The sequence below is a fragment of the Melospiza georgiana genome, chromosome 4, assembly GCF_028018845.1.
Source record: "Melospiza georgiana isolate bMelGeo1 chromosome 4, bMelGeo1.pri, whole genome shotgun sequence".
NCBI classification, from domain to species: Eukaryota; Metazoa; Chordata; class Aves; order Passeriformes; family Passerellidae; genus Melospiza; species Melospiza georgiana.
In genome coordinates this window covers 33,489,039-33,505,280 of record NC_080433.1, presented here as the reverse complement: position 1 = coordinate 33,505,280, position 16,242 = coordinate 33,489,039, and the positions used below count along the sequence as shown (strand labels likewise).

Sequence of the window (16,242 nt, the reverse complement as noted above, 5' to 3'; positions counted from 1 at the left end):
AGAAAAAGATAAACTTTATCTTGGAGAATCAGCCTAAGCTCCGTGTGCTAAATAGTGAGTGTTTCTAAAGGACTTGGGTTGCTTGTAAAAGTTGTGTAGGAGAGACTCTCCACATGTTTTCCATTCTTCCATGTTCCAAAGAATCCAGTTATCTAGGCATAAAGTGATAAACATTTAAGAACAACTCTGCAAAACCAGCAGCAGATGAAATATCTTAGCTAGGTTAATAGACCTGTGAGTCATTTTTGTCCCATGAGCAATTCATTTTTCTCACAAGGCATCAAAGCATCATGGGGGAAATAACCTCATAAGTTTGGTATGAGGAATAGATTAATGAGCCAGTGTCAGAGGGGCTATTATTCTCTGAGGTAGAGGAGACACAAGAGAAGTGCTTAAGTTACTGTGATGTCAACGTGATGAGAGCATCGTTCAGCTTAGTACATGACACTATCACATATACAATAAACAAGACCAACCTCTTTGAAATTGTACTGTGAGTTTACTCTGGTTTAAGAAGGCATTAACCATGTAGATGCGTGTTTTTCTTAGGCAGCGATACATATGTGGCCTTAATGTTTTGCTGAATTTCAGAAGGCGATTTTTGGGAAATGTGGGGGAGATTGGTTTCTCCTTTCAAGGCAGAAGTCATACTGCAGTCATGACAAAACACCAGATTTCTGTTGGAATACTAAAGAAGGCAGTGGTACTGCATAGGATGTGAAGAAAGGAAGGTTTTCCAGATGCCATACTTAAACCCAGGCTGGATCTCAAGAGGTTTTTCTGATTCAGCATTCAACATGGCAGGAATTCAGTGATCGCCTGACAATGCTCCCGCGCATTAAACACCTGTTCCTTATGGCGGCTGTGCACCCGCACTCGTGGGTCAGCGCTGCTGTGCAGCTCCAGGTCTCAGACGGAAAGCCCTTGGCTTTCTATAGCGCCCTTTAGAAAATCCCGCTCCTTTAACGCGCGCCCCCGCGCTCGTGCCCGCGCCCGACGTTTGCCGCGTGGGGCTTGTTGCTGGGTGGAATTTCAGGCGCTCCCGTCTGATTGGCTGCCGCGCGGCCGCTCCGTTCGGCCAATGGGAGGCGGGCCTGCCCGTCCGTCCCGTCGCCGCGCGGGCTGCGGCCGGTGGGGCCCCGCGGGCGCCCTCTGGGGAGCGGCCGCGCCACTGCAGGGCTCCGCCGCAGGGGAACGTGCCTGGCTCCCCGCTCTGCGAGCCGCAGCGCTTGGGGATGTGGCGGGAGCGAATGAGCCGAAGGGGGTTTTAATTACAGCTCACCTTGTTCTGCTGTGTGTGCGCACTAGGTGAAATAGGGCAGGATGGTGACGTAATTTTTTTTCTTAGAAAATGATATATTTTTCTCCCTACTCTCAGCTAACACTAACATAACTTCAGCCTAAAAGGGACAAAAACTGAAATTGTCTTTGGTGTGCTAGAAGAGCTATTATTTGCACATACAATAATCATGTGATTTCTGTTTTGTTTATTACATTTAAAAACAAAGGCACAGTTGTACGTGGAGCTCAGTAAGCTGGCGGTGTGCATTCCATTCAGCCAGATCAGTAGACTTGTATTATTGGTGGAAAACCAAATTATTGGTGCATTATTTAATTATGTCTTATATAAGAATAGGTCTCAAGATTTTTTTTTCCCCTTCTTTGAAAATAGTTCATAAATTTCTGACAACTTACATCAAAATTGCTATGGAGGATTTCAACTGACAACTGCTTTTTATGAACCACTACTTAAAAGGTAGGTTTTATTCACCACTTTCATTCTCTGGAAGTCTCCATCTAGAACACAATACTCATGACCATTTGCTGCTTCACTTTCTTTGATTTGACTATGCTACCTTTTAAGTAGGCTTGCACATTTGAGTGCTGATGTTCATTATCAGTGAATTTTATTTCTTCATGTAGTTCTTGTGCTTTGACAAACATTTTATGGTTGTGGCGCATTTGGCTGGTGCTGCGTGCCCTCAAGGAGCCCTTTGCTGGTGCTGTTCTAGACCCGTGATGTTATGCAAACCCCATTACGCACTATTGTTCAGATTGCAGCTTCTCCCTCTCCACCCCCCGCTCATTTTTCCATGACCTTCCCTTTGTCTGCTGCCTGTCACTAGGCGGGATTCAGGCAGCTCCATGCTGATTGGCTTCTCATGGGCTGCTTACCTGAGCACATGATCATAGGCTGATACATACCAGCTAATCAGCTAATACAATCCTTTATTGCTTTAGAGCTGTGGTCTCTTTGCAGAGTAAGAATAATAAAAAATACAGAAATAGAGGGAAAATGTCTCAGAAAAGGGACCTTCCCACATTCCTAGCTGCACTAGCACGTTTTGTGCCATTTAGCACACATTTTGTCATGAGAATTTCTAAATTTTGGAGGGAGTTGCCTAATGATGCGTTCATGTCTCACATGACTAATTACATATGACTTTAAAGCTTAAAATGAAAAAGGGAGGTTTTGTATCTAAACAAATGAACACTGTGTATGCTGGCCTGTCAAAATTATTGACTTTAATAAAACAAAAAAATCAGCCCAAAGTCTCTGTCCTTATTTACAGCATTTAACCCTTACACAGGTAGCTGTACATGCCGGAGTCATTTTGTGCTGATGCATACAAAAGCCATTCTTTGAAATAAAAGGTGCTGCTCTGTTGGCTTGGTGCCTAGGCCGTTGGTTTCCTCTTTGTGGCTTGGTCGCAGGATGAGTAAAAAAAGAAAACACCCAAGCATCAGATAAGGGAAGTGTTTAACAAACATAGCTAAACTTCATGTTGCTCACTATAAAGGGAGACTACCAAAATGCATTCATTTAGAATAATAGCATCTTGGTAAGTTTTATTTGAAGATAAAATGACTGAATCCATGTAATTTGCTCTGTTGCTCCCAGAAGAGGTGCACTTTGCCCCTTTGAAAGACTGGAAACCAGCATTTATCAAATGGTGGCTGGCTGGCTTACACTGATGTGACCAAGCCCATCTGGACTGGCTACCAGTTGATTTGATTCTTTTACACTCAGCTCTCACATGAATCTGTTCTTTGGCTGCACTGTGCTCCCTTGTGGGTATGGCTGGAAATGCTTAAAGACTGGTCTGCCTTTAGAAGATATTTTAAAACATCATTTTCAAAGACAAACCCAAAACATTGGTTCGTCTCATCTATGCTTTTAATTTTGTCACAGTAGTTTTTATGGAATATTTTTTGTAGCTTTAACCAAATATTCTTTGTTTTCAAAAGACTGTGGGATTGAGCAGGAAAATGTGCATGAGTTACTCCCATAACCATTTAACAATGGAATTTTAAGAAGCCTGTATTTCCTACAGGTTCTTTCTAGAACTGTGTTTGTGTTTTGTTTTTAACTAGATTTTGGATAATATCCAAAGATAAAAAGTGAACAGAATTTTTAAATATATGAGCAATTCAAACTTGTTTATCTATTTTTTTAGGGTGCATCAATATAAAGGGATTCTGATGTTTGAATTTTTTTAAGACTGCTCTTCTTGGCAAATGTAAAAAGAAGTGTCCTTTATTTTCTTTGTATTTACTCTGTATTAAAAATGTTAATGAAAAACTGCTTAGACGACTTAAGGAAATTAGAACAGCAAATATTAATTTATTTTAAGTTATATGGTTATTCAAGTGATGCACTTAAAGATTTGGTTTTAAGACATCTGTAAATGTTACATTAATCTGTTAGTGTATTTTCTGGTCATAGGAAAAGTAAGACTGTCAATTTTGTAGTATATTTTGCAAACTCTGGGTAATGCCTATAAAAGAAAACACTGCAGGCTGGGAGGTTGAACTATCCTGTTGTAACTTTGATGCAGAGGCCTGTTCTTGTACTGTGCTACCGGAGGGTTCTCATTAGTGGCTCATCTATTAGGAGTTCTTGGACTTGTTCAACGTTAGCCAAGCCTGATTTCTTTTTCCAAATTTCCTTTACAAGATAAAAATCTGTAACAGCATATGTGTTGGTTGTAGGGGTTTATATGAATGAAGGGGTTGATATCATGTTTGCTTTCCGTTCTGAGTTCTTGGGAAGACAGATGGGATGTGCTTTCTGTACTTTCAGGTCTAAAATTCTTGCATTAAATGTATTCTCTTCTGAAGAAATATGAAGAAGTTTTATTTAGTGTGTAGACAGCTCTGGAAAGGCATTAACAGCTCACCTGGAGTGCTTAAGTCATCTGACGGAAAATGGTTGTGATGAGAACCTTTTTTCAACTCAAGTAAACTGCAGTTTCAGATCTCTGTTTCTGTAGGTGTTATATTTTGCTCCCACCAGTGGCAATGCAGTAGTAGACAATCCAGTTCTGAAAATCTAGGTCAGAATGGCAAAAAATCATCATAATGGTTATTATTGCAAGTTCATAAATAGATCTGATACAACTTTGTGTCAAAATTTGTTCATGTGTTCCTGAGGCATGAGTCAAACTGTTAAGTACTATCAATAACACAAATCTGAGGATTCTAGATTGTTTTGTGGAAAAGAACTCAAAAAAGGATAAGGGAAGCTCAGTGATATGTTAAAAGGAAATATTAAAAATTGCTTTGTCCCTGTTTTTGTCAGGTTGCATTAATTAAGTATGAAATAAGCCTTAGAATTGTAATGTAAGGTACATCGTGATTGCTGGGTTTAATAGTAGCATTCATATTGTACTTTAGAATATATATTCTTACCTTACAATGTAGAATATTGTAGTTAGGGACAAATGTTAAATAATTTTCTTCACAAAAAAATTATTCCAAACAAACTTGGAAAGATCCAGCAAACCCAAATGATAGGAGCTAAAGCATGTGACCCACTATGAGATGCTGAAGGAGCTCAACAGCTTCAGTTTTCTGCAGAGGAGGCTTCAGGGCAATCTTAGCATTGCCCAAATAAAACTTGTGGATGAGGTCAGCTACAAAATGGAGTGGAGCCATTGTTATTTAGAGACTGTGCCATCTGTGTTGTGAATTTTGCAGCTTGGTTCATAGACTTGTCAAATATCCTGAGTTGTAAGGGACCCACAGGGATTGAGTCCAGCTCCTCACCTGGCACAGGACACCACCAAGAATCATTCCACCTGCCCAAGAGGGTCGTCCAAATGCTCTGGAGTTTGCGACTACACAAAACTGTCATTGATCTGAGTTAGTGTTGGCAGTAGTCCTGCTTTCTTTTCCCAAAAAAATTTAAAATAATTTATATCCCACCTGAATAGACAAAATGTAATCTATTCATTAATTTCTTAGCTCTGTAAATGAAGATTAATTGGGAGCTGACACAAAATGAATCATACTAAGTATTTAAAGTGCATCCTTTGCCTAATAATTCTCCTGTGTCACTGTTAAAAACATTTGTCTATCTGGTCCTTGTGGGCAAAAAAGTCACATTGAGATAACTGTCTGATGATTTTTCTCTTTTAATTACTGTTAATGTAATTTTTGTATGTTTTTGAAAAACTTAATAAAGCTGTATGCTTGATGGGAGTAACTTTATGGTGGTTTGTAGCTTCAGCAGACCTAAATTGGTTAGCACCAGTTGATTCAAGATCTTAGTTGTTGAGTTTCATTTAGAATATAGAAACTTTCGTAGCTGCCTTCTGCTTCTGAATGTTATCTTATTATACCTTTAAAACTTAAAAGGCCATTAAGCAAGACCACGTGGGGGAAAAAATATATTTTAAAAATCTCTATGGATTTGTTTTGTTTCATGGAAACAGATGAAATCAGATTTTGGTGTATTTCAACAGAATCATTATAGCTTCCTAGGTAACACTGGATTTAACTCCCGGTTTTGATTTGATAAAATATATTTTTCTTACACTTTTTATAAACATTTATATTTTTCTTAATACTTGTGTGGGTGGATGGAATGAATATGACTGTTGAGGGCAAACCCAGCAGTTTTCCTTGATAGAGGGAGTTTTTCTACAAGGTGCTCCTATAGCTGTAGTTTTTATGGCCTCAAATAGTCTTAGTAAAATGTTACTACAAACTGAATGAAGGTGGTCTAAAAATCCAAGTTTATTTAACCATTGTATAGAGGTGGAGGATGAAAGTCTGTTGTATTTATGCCGAAAAAAGTATCTTAATGATACATTGAGAAATTCTTTTTATGTAATGAAGTTTTCTTGAAAGTGATTTGATAAAAAAATCTTGTCATTTACCCCAGTTATTAATTCTGTTTGTAACTTATGAAATTGAATATATTTGGATGGATGGAAATGTTCTTGATCCATCAGTTTCCATTTATTTTTACCTTTTGATGAGAAGAGAGGCTGCTGGCTCTTACCTTAGTATAACATCTATTTTTATTGGAATCTATGAGACAAGTGGTGTAAAATGTGTAGTTGGAATATTAGTGCATGATGTCTCATGTGTGACCTCTGTGATCTTTGCATAAATGTGTTTGTGCAGCATACAGAGAAACTTGGATTCACGTTTTGGGAAGTCAGATGAAGTGTTGACAGGTGTTTATTTGTTTTTGTCAGTACCGTTTCAACTGGTTTACTTTAAAATGTGCTAAATGTTACAGTCTTTCTTAGTAGCAGTGTAATATGACAATGATAAATCTTTATCTTCACAGTTCTTTCTGAATTTTTTTAAGGGCTAAGATGGATAGCGCAGAGGAACCTCAGAAAAAAGTCTTTAAAGCACGAAAAACCATGAGAGTAAGTGATCGGCAACAACTCGAAGCTGTCTATAAGGTTAAAGAGGAGCTGTTGAAGACAACTGAAGTGAAACTGGTAAATGGAAAACATGAGAATGGAGACTCTGATATAAATTCCCCTTTAAGCAATACAGATTGTACAGAAGTCAAGAAAGAAATTAATGGTGTGGTTGACTTGTGTGTTAACTCTGAAGAAGGAAGAACAGCTTGTGATGAAATTAGTGAGACCAAAAGCCCTGAAAGTAGGGCAGGAAACATGGCCAATGACATAGAATCCAAACCTCCAGCGCTGTCTTCAGAAAATGTTACACCTGAACAAGCTCAAGATACTGACATTGCAGTAAAATGTGAGGCTGAAAATGGAGTTGGTAGCAGTAAAGATAACTTCCATGAAGAAAATAATAAAAAAGATCATTTGGACCAAAGAAAGAATGATATCCCATTGGAAGGTGAAAGTAAACCAGTCTGTGATATTAGTGACTCTTCTGAAGAGAAGGGAGAAACAGATTATTTACCTGTTAATTCAAGTTCATCTGGTGAGGAAAAGAGGACTGAAGAAGTAACTGCTGAAGAGGTTGTTGGAGAAGCAGCCATCTCTAGCAGTATGGAAGCTGACCAGGAAAAACAAGAAGGCAGTGCAGGACCTGCAGAAACCACTGTTTCGAAGACAATAGATGAGCCAAGTGAAAGTATCTTAGACAATACGGACTCTATGGAAACAGATGACATTATTCCAATTCTGGAAAAACTAGCCCCTGCTGAAGATGATCTGAGCTGTTTTTCTAAAAGTTCTCTGCTTCCAGTGGATGACACAGTCGCAGATTTAGAAGAGAAAATAGACAATTGTTTGGGTTCACCATCCAAGCAGGAAAGCAATGAAAGCCTGCCAAAAGAGGCTTTCTTAGTACTGTCTGATGAAGACGATCCCTGTGATGAGAAGGAGGAACTTGTTGAAGGGATATTGCCAAACAAGTCAAGTCTTCCAGGTAAGAGTTTTCTAAATCGTTCATTTCCATTCAAGTTTTGGATTTTGTTCATTTCTTAGAATGACACACATGTGCCAGGTTTCTAAATCAAAGAGGCAATGTTACCCACCAATAATGTTATGGAGTCTTAGTTTTTAAGGCTGGTATTTGAGGCACAGGAAAAAGACTTTCCAGTGAAAAATGGTCATCTTCCAGATTTGGAAGATGACCATTTGATTTTGATTTTTTTTGTTTATTTGTTTTGGATTTTGATGTTAGAGTTTGTTTGTTGTTTTCTTGTTGGTTTGCTTTGGGTTTTTTTCATACTCTCTAAATTTGGGTGCCAACTTGGATGAGGTAGTGGGTAGAAAAAGAGGAAAGATGAGTAATTGTCAGAGAGGGAACAGAAGGATTTGGGAGAAGAGGAACTGCATTCATTTACCGCTTTCACAGGGAAGAAAGTATTTCAGCTTTCTTTAGCATGCAAATAAATGATAAGGAAAACATGCATATAATCAAGATGTGCCTCATCTTCTCTTTTAACTTTTTTTCCCCCACTGAAAGACAGTATTGGAAAAGTTTCATGAAAAATGCATGTCATGTATTGTTTTTGTATTATATACCTTTTATTCATTTAACTCAGTGGTTTTATCTAAGTTTTCTTTGATGACTATGGCAGCTGATTGATGCTTTTAGATGTTAAGTGTGGAATCTCTTCATATAGTTAGCAGAACCTTTTTTTTAAAGTTAAACTCAATGGATGTGCTTTGTAGTATACACTATTTAATACAGTTTTGTAAGCTTTTTTCTTTTTGACAATGGACAGTCATTGTTATTCTATTGCACTGTTGAAAATAAAACAGATAAATAATTTACAAATAAGTTGACAGTGTTCTTTTATATGTAATTAAGAGAGATGTTTCAGATTATCTTGAAGATGGAATTATTTTTTTGGTTTTTTTTCATTGCCCTCTTCTCCCCAGCCCCCTGCCCCCCCCCACCCATATATAGCTTTTATTTATATGCTTATTTAGGCATTAGCTGTTGTCAATGAGATTGAAAAAGTGATACCATTGTTCTGCACTGAAAGTCTTCCAGAAACTATTGGAGGTGGGGGAGGGAAGGTTGTGTGTAGTTGTGTCAAAATCGTAGGGTTATGAGTTTATTTTATGAAATAAATGGTACAAATAAATTGGTTATCTTTGCTCTCACTGCAGTTTGAGTTCTCTCATTGAAGCTATTAATTTTAGTTTTTTCATTTTACCCAATGAGAAAACACTCTGAGATCACAGAAGAATTTGCTATGGAGCAAAAAGACTGAAGTGAATATTAAATACTGTGCTACAGTTTGCAGAAGCTTAAAATTAATGTATCCAGCAATAGATTTTTAAGATTCTAAATTCTGATGACAAGACAAATTCTTTTGACTAGTTGTTTTCTTTATTGACTAATAACAGCTTATGACTCTTACAGTTGTGTGGGTGTAAACTGAGACGGTTCATGAAATCAAAATTGGTCACTATGATGTTCTGCCTTAACCAGCAACAAAGATAATGGCAGAGAGGTTGCGTAGGCAGGAAACAGTTGTATGAGAAAACGGATAGAGTTACCTTATAAAGAGTAATTTTTGGAAAGAGTCTGGGAAAATTAAAACTGTGGAGACTGTATGGAGATCATTTCAAGATGCTATATTGGAGAAACAGGTGCAAACTGCTCAGTTAAGAAGCAGGATTTCAACAAGTCCAGATAAAAGCCAACATGGCTAAACAACAATGGAAAAATGGTACTAGAAGGCTTTATTCAAATGTACCGATTAATGGAATGTCTTTCCCAAGTGGAATTAGTAACTATAATAGCTAAGTTGTCACAGATTTTTTTAATGAAAGATCATACATCAGAAAGCCTTGGAGCTTTTTGTGTAAGCAAACAAGCACATGACAAGGAAGCCCTGATGTGAATTATCTTGGCTATCCAAACACAAGTGATCTCTTATCAAGAAATTTTGGAAATGAAACAGTAAAATGGAAAGTCCTTGTGGAGGAAATAATCAGCTGAAGAATAAAAAATAAATTCAGAGTTCCAGAGACTAGTTCCAGAGACTTTGCTGTATGACAGAATTAATAAATAGCCAAAATGAATGGTAAATCGTGATGTCACAGTTTGCTGATTTGAAGAACTGGAGAAGAATTTTACAATGCTGATTGACTGAGAAACAAATGTGGCAGGTGAAATTCATAGTCGTTATCTACAAAGTGGTGCACATGAGTACAAAACTCATAACTTCATCAGAAGGTAGAACTGACTTGCCACTCAATAAAAATATTTCAGTATTATAGTAGGTGCTTTTGACAAAACCTTGATAAAATGGCAGTTGAAATCAAGTGAAGAATGATTGGAATCAACTAGGAAACAGGAAAACTTTTCTATGGTACATCAAGCTCATGGGAGGCTGACAAGGTTGCATTCATTGCTTCTGCTCGTGTAGCATCAAGATGATGAGATCACAGCTTAGCAGTGGAAACTAAGCTGATAGCCAGTTGTGAAATCTTCTCCTTAACTAGAGAGTTCTTCGTGTTGAAACCACTTGTAGTTAAATGACAGATTTGTTCATAGTAATGGAAGTTAGTAAGGAAAGGGCTTTCTCAGCCCTGAAATTACTTGTCCTCTATATAGAGGTTTTTTGGGGGGGAATATACATATATATACATACATATATATATATATATATATATACACACACATATATACACACATATATATATATATGTTTATATATATAGACATTCTAGGTATGTGTATCTTTCCATGGAATATTTGTGTCTTTCAGCTGAATATTAAAATCTCTGAGTTGTGGGAAAAGTTGTCTTAAACTTAGCAATTCTTCTTTAGATTCCTAGGTAAATGAGTCCTATTTTATTCATAGCAATTAAATACATGGAGTTTATTTCTAAGTCTTAAGAAACAGGTGGCATAGGCATTATACTAATTTATTACCTTAAATGTAAATCATATTTGTATTGAAGAAGTTGTATTATGAATATTATTTTTACATTTATAGGAAAAACTAAAATCCCGTAGTGCCAGGTTATCGGGTTTTGACTCCTCCTTTTTCTGATTTATTGGGTAACTTGTTTTAAGTCATTTAAATGTTCTTCATAATAGAAGGAGACTTATGGCATACCTTTGCAACCAGAACTTTCCTTAGAAAAGCTGGTAAACTCTTCTGTAATAACAAAATTAATATAGGAAAATGAAGTGTACAGATCAAGATGTGCATAAGAGTTCTTACTTACTCTCTTATATTCTGGATAAATTTTACTGTAATCATAAAAGCAATAGAAACACATAATGGAAGCTTGTTTCATTCACATTTGTACAAAACATGTAATGGAAGCTCATGGTGCATATAATAGTATTTTTCAGGAAATGCTACCATTTTTATCTTTGTATGTTTGGTGGCTTCCAGTTTTTCTTCTTTTAAGCATTTCCTAAACTAAATATTTTTAAATGGCTAGTCCTAAGTTGTGATACTTTGTATTAGCAAGAAACTTCAAATTAAAATTCATATCTGTTTACCTAAATCTAGGCCTTTCCTACCATTAAGATTATGTTCGCAGTTGCCAATTGTAAATACAGAGAGATATTAGTATTTTAGTATTTTGTTAGTGAAATTTTTATGCTTTGTCCCTAAGTGGGAAAGTAAGCTAAAATAAATTGTTGAGAACTTCAGCTGCATTAAAAATATATCATTATATTTCAGAAGTAACTGAAACATGTTTCCCTCATAATTACCATTCGGTAATTCTGGTTAAAATGTTAAGCAAATTCAAGTGAGTCTTAATGTGTTGCATGATAGTTCAAATTTTTGTTTTGAGGGTGTTCCCTTATTTTTTTTATATCTGCATTCCCTCTTTGTCATGATTATTTCTCTTGCCTTCCTTCACATGTTCTCTTTTTCATATGTTTTTTACATTCATTAGTCAAAATAGGACTGTTACAAGACTTGTAGATCTGAGAAAGTGTGGTTTTTTTCTTCTGTTTGTAGAAGAGGTGGAGGGGGAGAGAAAAAAGGAATGTGAAGATAAAGAGGAAGAAGAGGCTCACAAAGAAGAGGAGATACAAATAGAGAAAAGTATGTAATGTTAAAACCATTGTGTTTCACTGTGTTGTATGTTTTTAGAAGCACAGAATCATTAGGTTTGGAAGGGACTTTTGATGATTATCTAGTCCAATGCCCCTGTTAAAAGCCAGGTCAATTAGAAAGCAACTTGCCCAGAACTATGTCCTGACAGGTTTTGAGTATTTCCACAGGCTAAGATTCCACAAATTTCCTGTGTTCTGATCCCAGTGTTTGATCACCCTCACAGTAAAAAAGTTTTTAAATGTTTGAGTGGAAATTCTGGTATTTCAGTTTACATCCATTTCTCTTGTCCTGTCACTGCTACTCACTAAGAGTCTTGCTCTGGTTATTCTCCAGCTGTCAGGTAATTCACACACATGATAAAATCTCCCCCAGTGGCCTTCTCCAATTGAACAATTCCAGCTCTTGATGAATGCTCCTATCTCAAAAAACATCTTGGTGACTCTACACTGCACTCTCTCCAGTATGCTCACCTATTTTTTTTGTATTTAGAAACCCAGAACTGGACAAAAGACTCAAGGTTCAGGCTCACATTTCCTGGTTAGAGGGGAACCTCCCTCAACCTGCTGTCAGTACTCATTCTCAGGCAGCCAAGAATGTTGTTGGCCTTCTTTGCCAACAGGGCACATTGCTGGCCCATGATCATCTTCATGTACATGGAGACCACCAGGGCCTTTTCTGAAAAGGGGTTTTCCAGCCAGTGAATTCCCAGCCTGTGCTAATGCATGGTTTTATTGCTATCCAAGCATAGCACTTGGGCATCTACTTCTCTTAAACTTCACGAGGTTCTTGCTTGCCCATTTCTCCAGTTTGTCAGTGTGACTGAGTGGCAGCATAACTACTTAGGAGTGTAGAAATCACTCCTTCCAGTTTTCTATCACCTGCAAGTGGCTGCAGATAATCTTCTTACCCCATTATCTAGGTCATGAATAAAAATGGTGGTGTTGGTACCAGTGGCAGGCATCTGCTAGTGTGCATTACTGAGCTCCAGCTGGACTATGTGCCAATAATCATGGCTCCTGGAGCCCAACAGATGAGCCAGTACAATTATCTAGGCCATACATCAAGAATTTAAGGATGGTTTGGGTGTCAGAAGCATTATTAAAGATGCTCTCCTCTCATCCACCAAGCTAGGGGTCTCACTGTAGAAGGCTATCAGGCTGAAGGTGCCTTTGATAAATCCATTCAATTCCCCATCATCTCCTTCTTGATAGGCCTTGAGATGATTTCTATCTAGATGTACTTGTGTTCCGTCATGTTCCCAAGGATTGAAGTAAAGCTGATAATCCTGTAGTTCCCTGGGTCCTTAGCAGATGTCCCTCTTGTCTTCGAGAACCTTCTGGACACAGTGCCAGGAGCTGGAGGAGTGACTAAGGTCTCTTGGGTTCTTTTGTGCTTCATCATTGTAAAAGTCCTTTTTAATAACAATCTAGTTCTGTTTTGAGCCTGTTCTTTTGTTAGTTTTTTACTTTCCATCTTAACCAAGAAGTGAAAAAAAAAGTTTGAATGGTTTTTCAGTCACGTGTTTGAGGTACAAGTTAAAACTTCATGGCAAGTAAATACAGTTAATTGCTGGCATAGTTAAATGAGATGTCGTTTTATTTGGCTGGAATTCTGAGAAGAGGATTCCTTTTTCAGAAGAAGGTTTTCTTTTGCTTCTCAGAAGCCATGTTTCATTACAGGATGGTGCTGATAGGAGCAGGATGAACTGGAGGGAGGCTCTGGAGAGAGGACTGGTGGTAGTAGAACCATTTTGCATTTGGGGCAGTGACTGGGTGAATCACAAAGCAGAACTCACTGACAGGGCAGTAATGTACAGATACCAGAAGGACTGATTTTGTACTTTGATGTCATCAAGCTTGTTTTTCCGAAGGCATTCCTACTGGTTTACCATGAAAAAGCTTAAACTAAGAACAACTTCATGGTAATTATGGCATTCTGAAGATACCTGTTTTTTCACGAGTTCCTCATGAGCAGTTTTATCTAATTGTTCCAGATGAAGCATCAAAGAGAAAGCGTTCCAAATCTGAGGACATGGACAATGTTCGTTCTAAACATCGTCGGTACATGGGAGAAGATTATGAAGCAGAACTCCAAGTCAAAATTACTGCCAGAAAGGATGTTGACCTAAAATTACAAAAGGTAAAATAGAGGTGCAGAGCAAAGAACATAAAAACATGCCTGTCACTTGTGTTACCATCTTTGAATTAGCAGTCCTTCTGCACACACTCTCTGTCCCCAAAAATTTTCTCTTTTTCGTGATTGAACATTGGATGTAATTCAAATAACAAAGGTGCTTGATTCATATAAAGTTCTACATAGCCCTCCTTTTAAGAAGAGACCAAATACCATTTGAAGACTATGCTGCAGGAGTTATATTTGAAATGTATAAAATACTTGAAGTCTCAAGTGACTGTAGGTGGAAAACATTAGTAAAGGATGTATCTCACCATGATGATTTATATGTGCTGCACTTTATTCTGTGCGTAGCTTTTTAAAAAAGGCAGTCTCCAAAGAAGACTGTAATCTACCTGGCATTTTGCAGATTTTTGTAGAGCTGTTAATAGCCTGATTGCACTATTACTGTATAAGGAACCTATGGTCATGAAGAAAAGAAAATTGTGCTGTTCTTCTGTTAGTTCATTAGCTAGCATGTGTTGTAACCTCATTAATTTAGGATGGCAAAAAATGAACCACATTAGTGGCTTATTTATTCTTATTTCCTATGAAAACTTTTTACAGTGCAGTAGGTATAGATGGGAGAAGAACATTAAATAATAACTTCTGTCAAGTAAACTTTGTTAAAACCAGTCTTCTTACGTTTTTAGCTTCTGCAAGAAAGGCAACACTGAATTTTTGCTAGGAGAAAATATATCTCAGAAAAAAGTTTTTGTTGAATGTCTTAAGTTTCTGTTCTTTGAATGCCAATGTCCCTCTCAAAAATAGAAAAGTAAGAAGAAGAAATAACTTCTGTAAGCACAAGTTAATTGCACTTTAAAAGAATACCTTCTGTTGTTAAGGTTCTTTTTATATATAGTAATATTTTATACCCTTATTATACTGCAAGGAAATTAATTTGTTGAATTAATGGAAAACCATTTGTGTTTTCCAAAATGATGTCAAAACTTAGCTGTGCAACCACACACTTATTGCTGACTGTAGATTTATTTGATTGACAGGATACAAGAGTTGTCATTGTTCTCTTTATAGCAAGATATTTAATAAGAGTTGAGAATATTTTTATAGGTGGTCCCCCAAAGTTTGGGATTGCATTGTTGTATTTTTTATATAACAATTTTGCAGATTATCCAGAGACTGTTAGAAGAAAAACTTACCGCTTTACAGTGTGCAGTATTTGACAAGACTCTGGCAGACTTGAAAACCCGAATGGAGAAAGTAGAATGCAACAAAAGGCATAAAACTGTGCTTACTGAAATGCAGGTGAGTGTGTGTTCAGCTCCATACTAAGGTCAAATGCAAAAATAACTTCCTCAGTGTTTAGTAGTAAGGTTCCTAGAGTTGCCAGTAGTTGGGAAAGCATTCTGATTCTGCAAGAGGAGGAGGTGTTGGGGGGAGCAGCAAATACTAATGTTCTTTTTGAGTTCTAAAACTACTTTCCTGCTCAGAAGGAGGGAAGCAACCAGTTAATCATACAGAACTCCAAAGGGTATCTTCCATGTGGCAAACTGATTCATTAGCTGTTAGCAGACTGCTTTTCCACTCTTCTGTTCCATTTAGGCATTTTGAAAAAAAATCCAAGTATGAAAATATCTAAGGTCTTTATGAAGCTGGAAAGTTACTTAAAAATGGGAACATGCAGAAAGGAGAGGACAGTAGCGCTGGACTTGGAACATTGTTCTACATGTTTCCCCAGAGTGTAAATAGTTTATGTTCTAGCAAGGAGGCACATAGCTAGTGTTGAATGCGGTATGCTTTCCTGCATTATTTATAGAAAACATGTACATAGTGGTGATGTGAAGAACATCACAAAAAAGAATTTTGAACTGACAGGACAATTAAAAGCTTATCTCATAACAAATTCAAACAATAACGCCATTCTACTTTTTTATGACAAGAAACATGGAGTTTGCCAGATCACTTCCCACTGTACAACTCTTTCCTCTTGTTGCCACAGACATTTTATGTTGACTTCTTAAGTGCTTTCTAAGATGCTTTCAATATAGTTGTTTACCAGTGTCTTTAGCCATCAGCTAGAGTGTCAAAGGAATAACTTCATATAAGGCTTTCATGTATGTAGTTTTGTGTGAACATGCCAGATGGATTCAGTTTGTGCAGTTGTGACTAGGAAGGAAAATAATTGATACCTTGACTGTGATGCACACATTTGTCTTTCTGCTATAATATAGTTGAAAATAACATAATTGTACTGTATTTCAAGGGAGAATAATTTCCCTGATATGAAAATAGCATTTGACTTAACTATGTCTAGTTTATAAAATTTCTTTGAT

General features: G+C 37.1%; 1 protein-coding gene across 7 annotated transcripts in view; it reads left to right on the top strand.

Annotated features, from left to right (window-relative positions):
* Positions 1 to 16,242, top strand: part of ATF7IP (activating transcription factor 7 interacting protein) — an 82,121-nt gene that overhangs the window by 29,820 nt on the left and 36,059 nt on the right. For 6 of the 7 annotated variants that reach the window (XM_058023686.1, XM_058023685.1, XM_058023684.1 and 3 more), the window contains 4 exons: positions 6,605 to 7,653; positions 11,678 to 11,764; positions 13,770 to 13,915; positions 15,077 to 15,214. In XM_058023686.1, coding sequence (XP_057879669.1) covers positions 6,612 to 7,653; positions 11,678 to 11,764; positions 13,770 to 13,915; positions 15,077 to 15,214 — 1,413 coding nt within the window. In that variant the 5' untranslated portion in view covers positions 6,605 to 6,611. Of the gene's footprint in view, positions 1 to 1,672; positions 1,757 to 6,604; positions 7,654 to 11,677; positions 11,765 to 13,769; positions 13,916 to 15,076; positions 15,215 to 16,242 lie in introns of all 7 variants that reach the window. The other variant, XM_058023681.1, reaches the window with a different exon arrangement.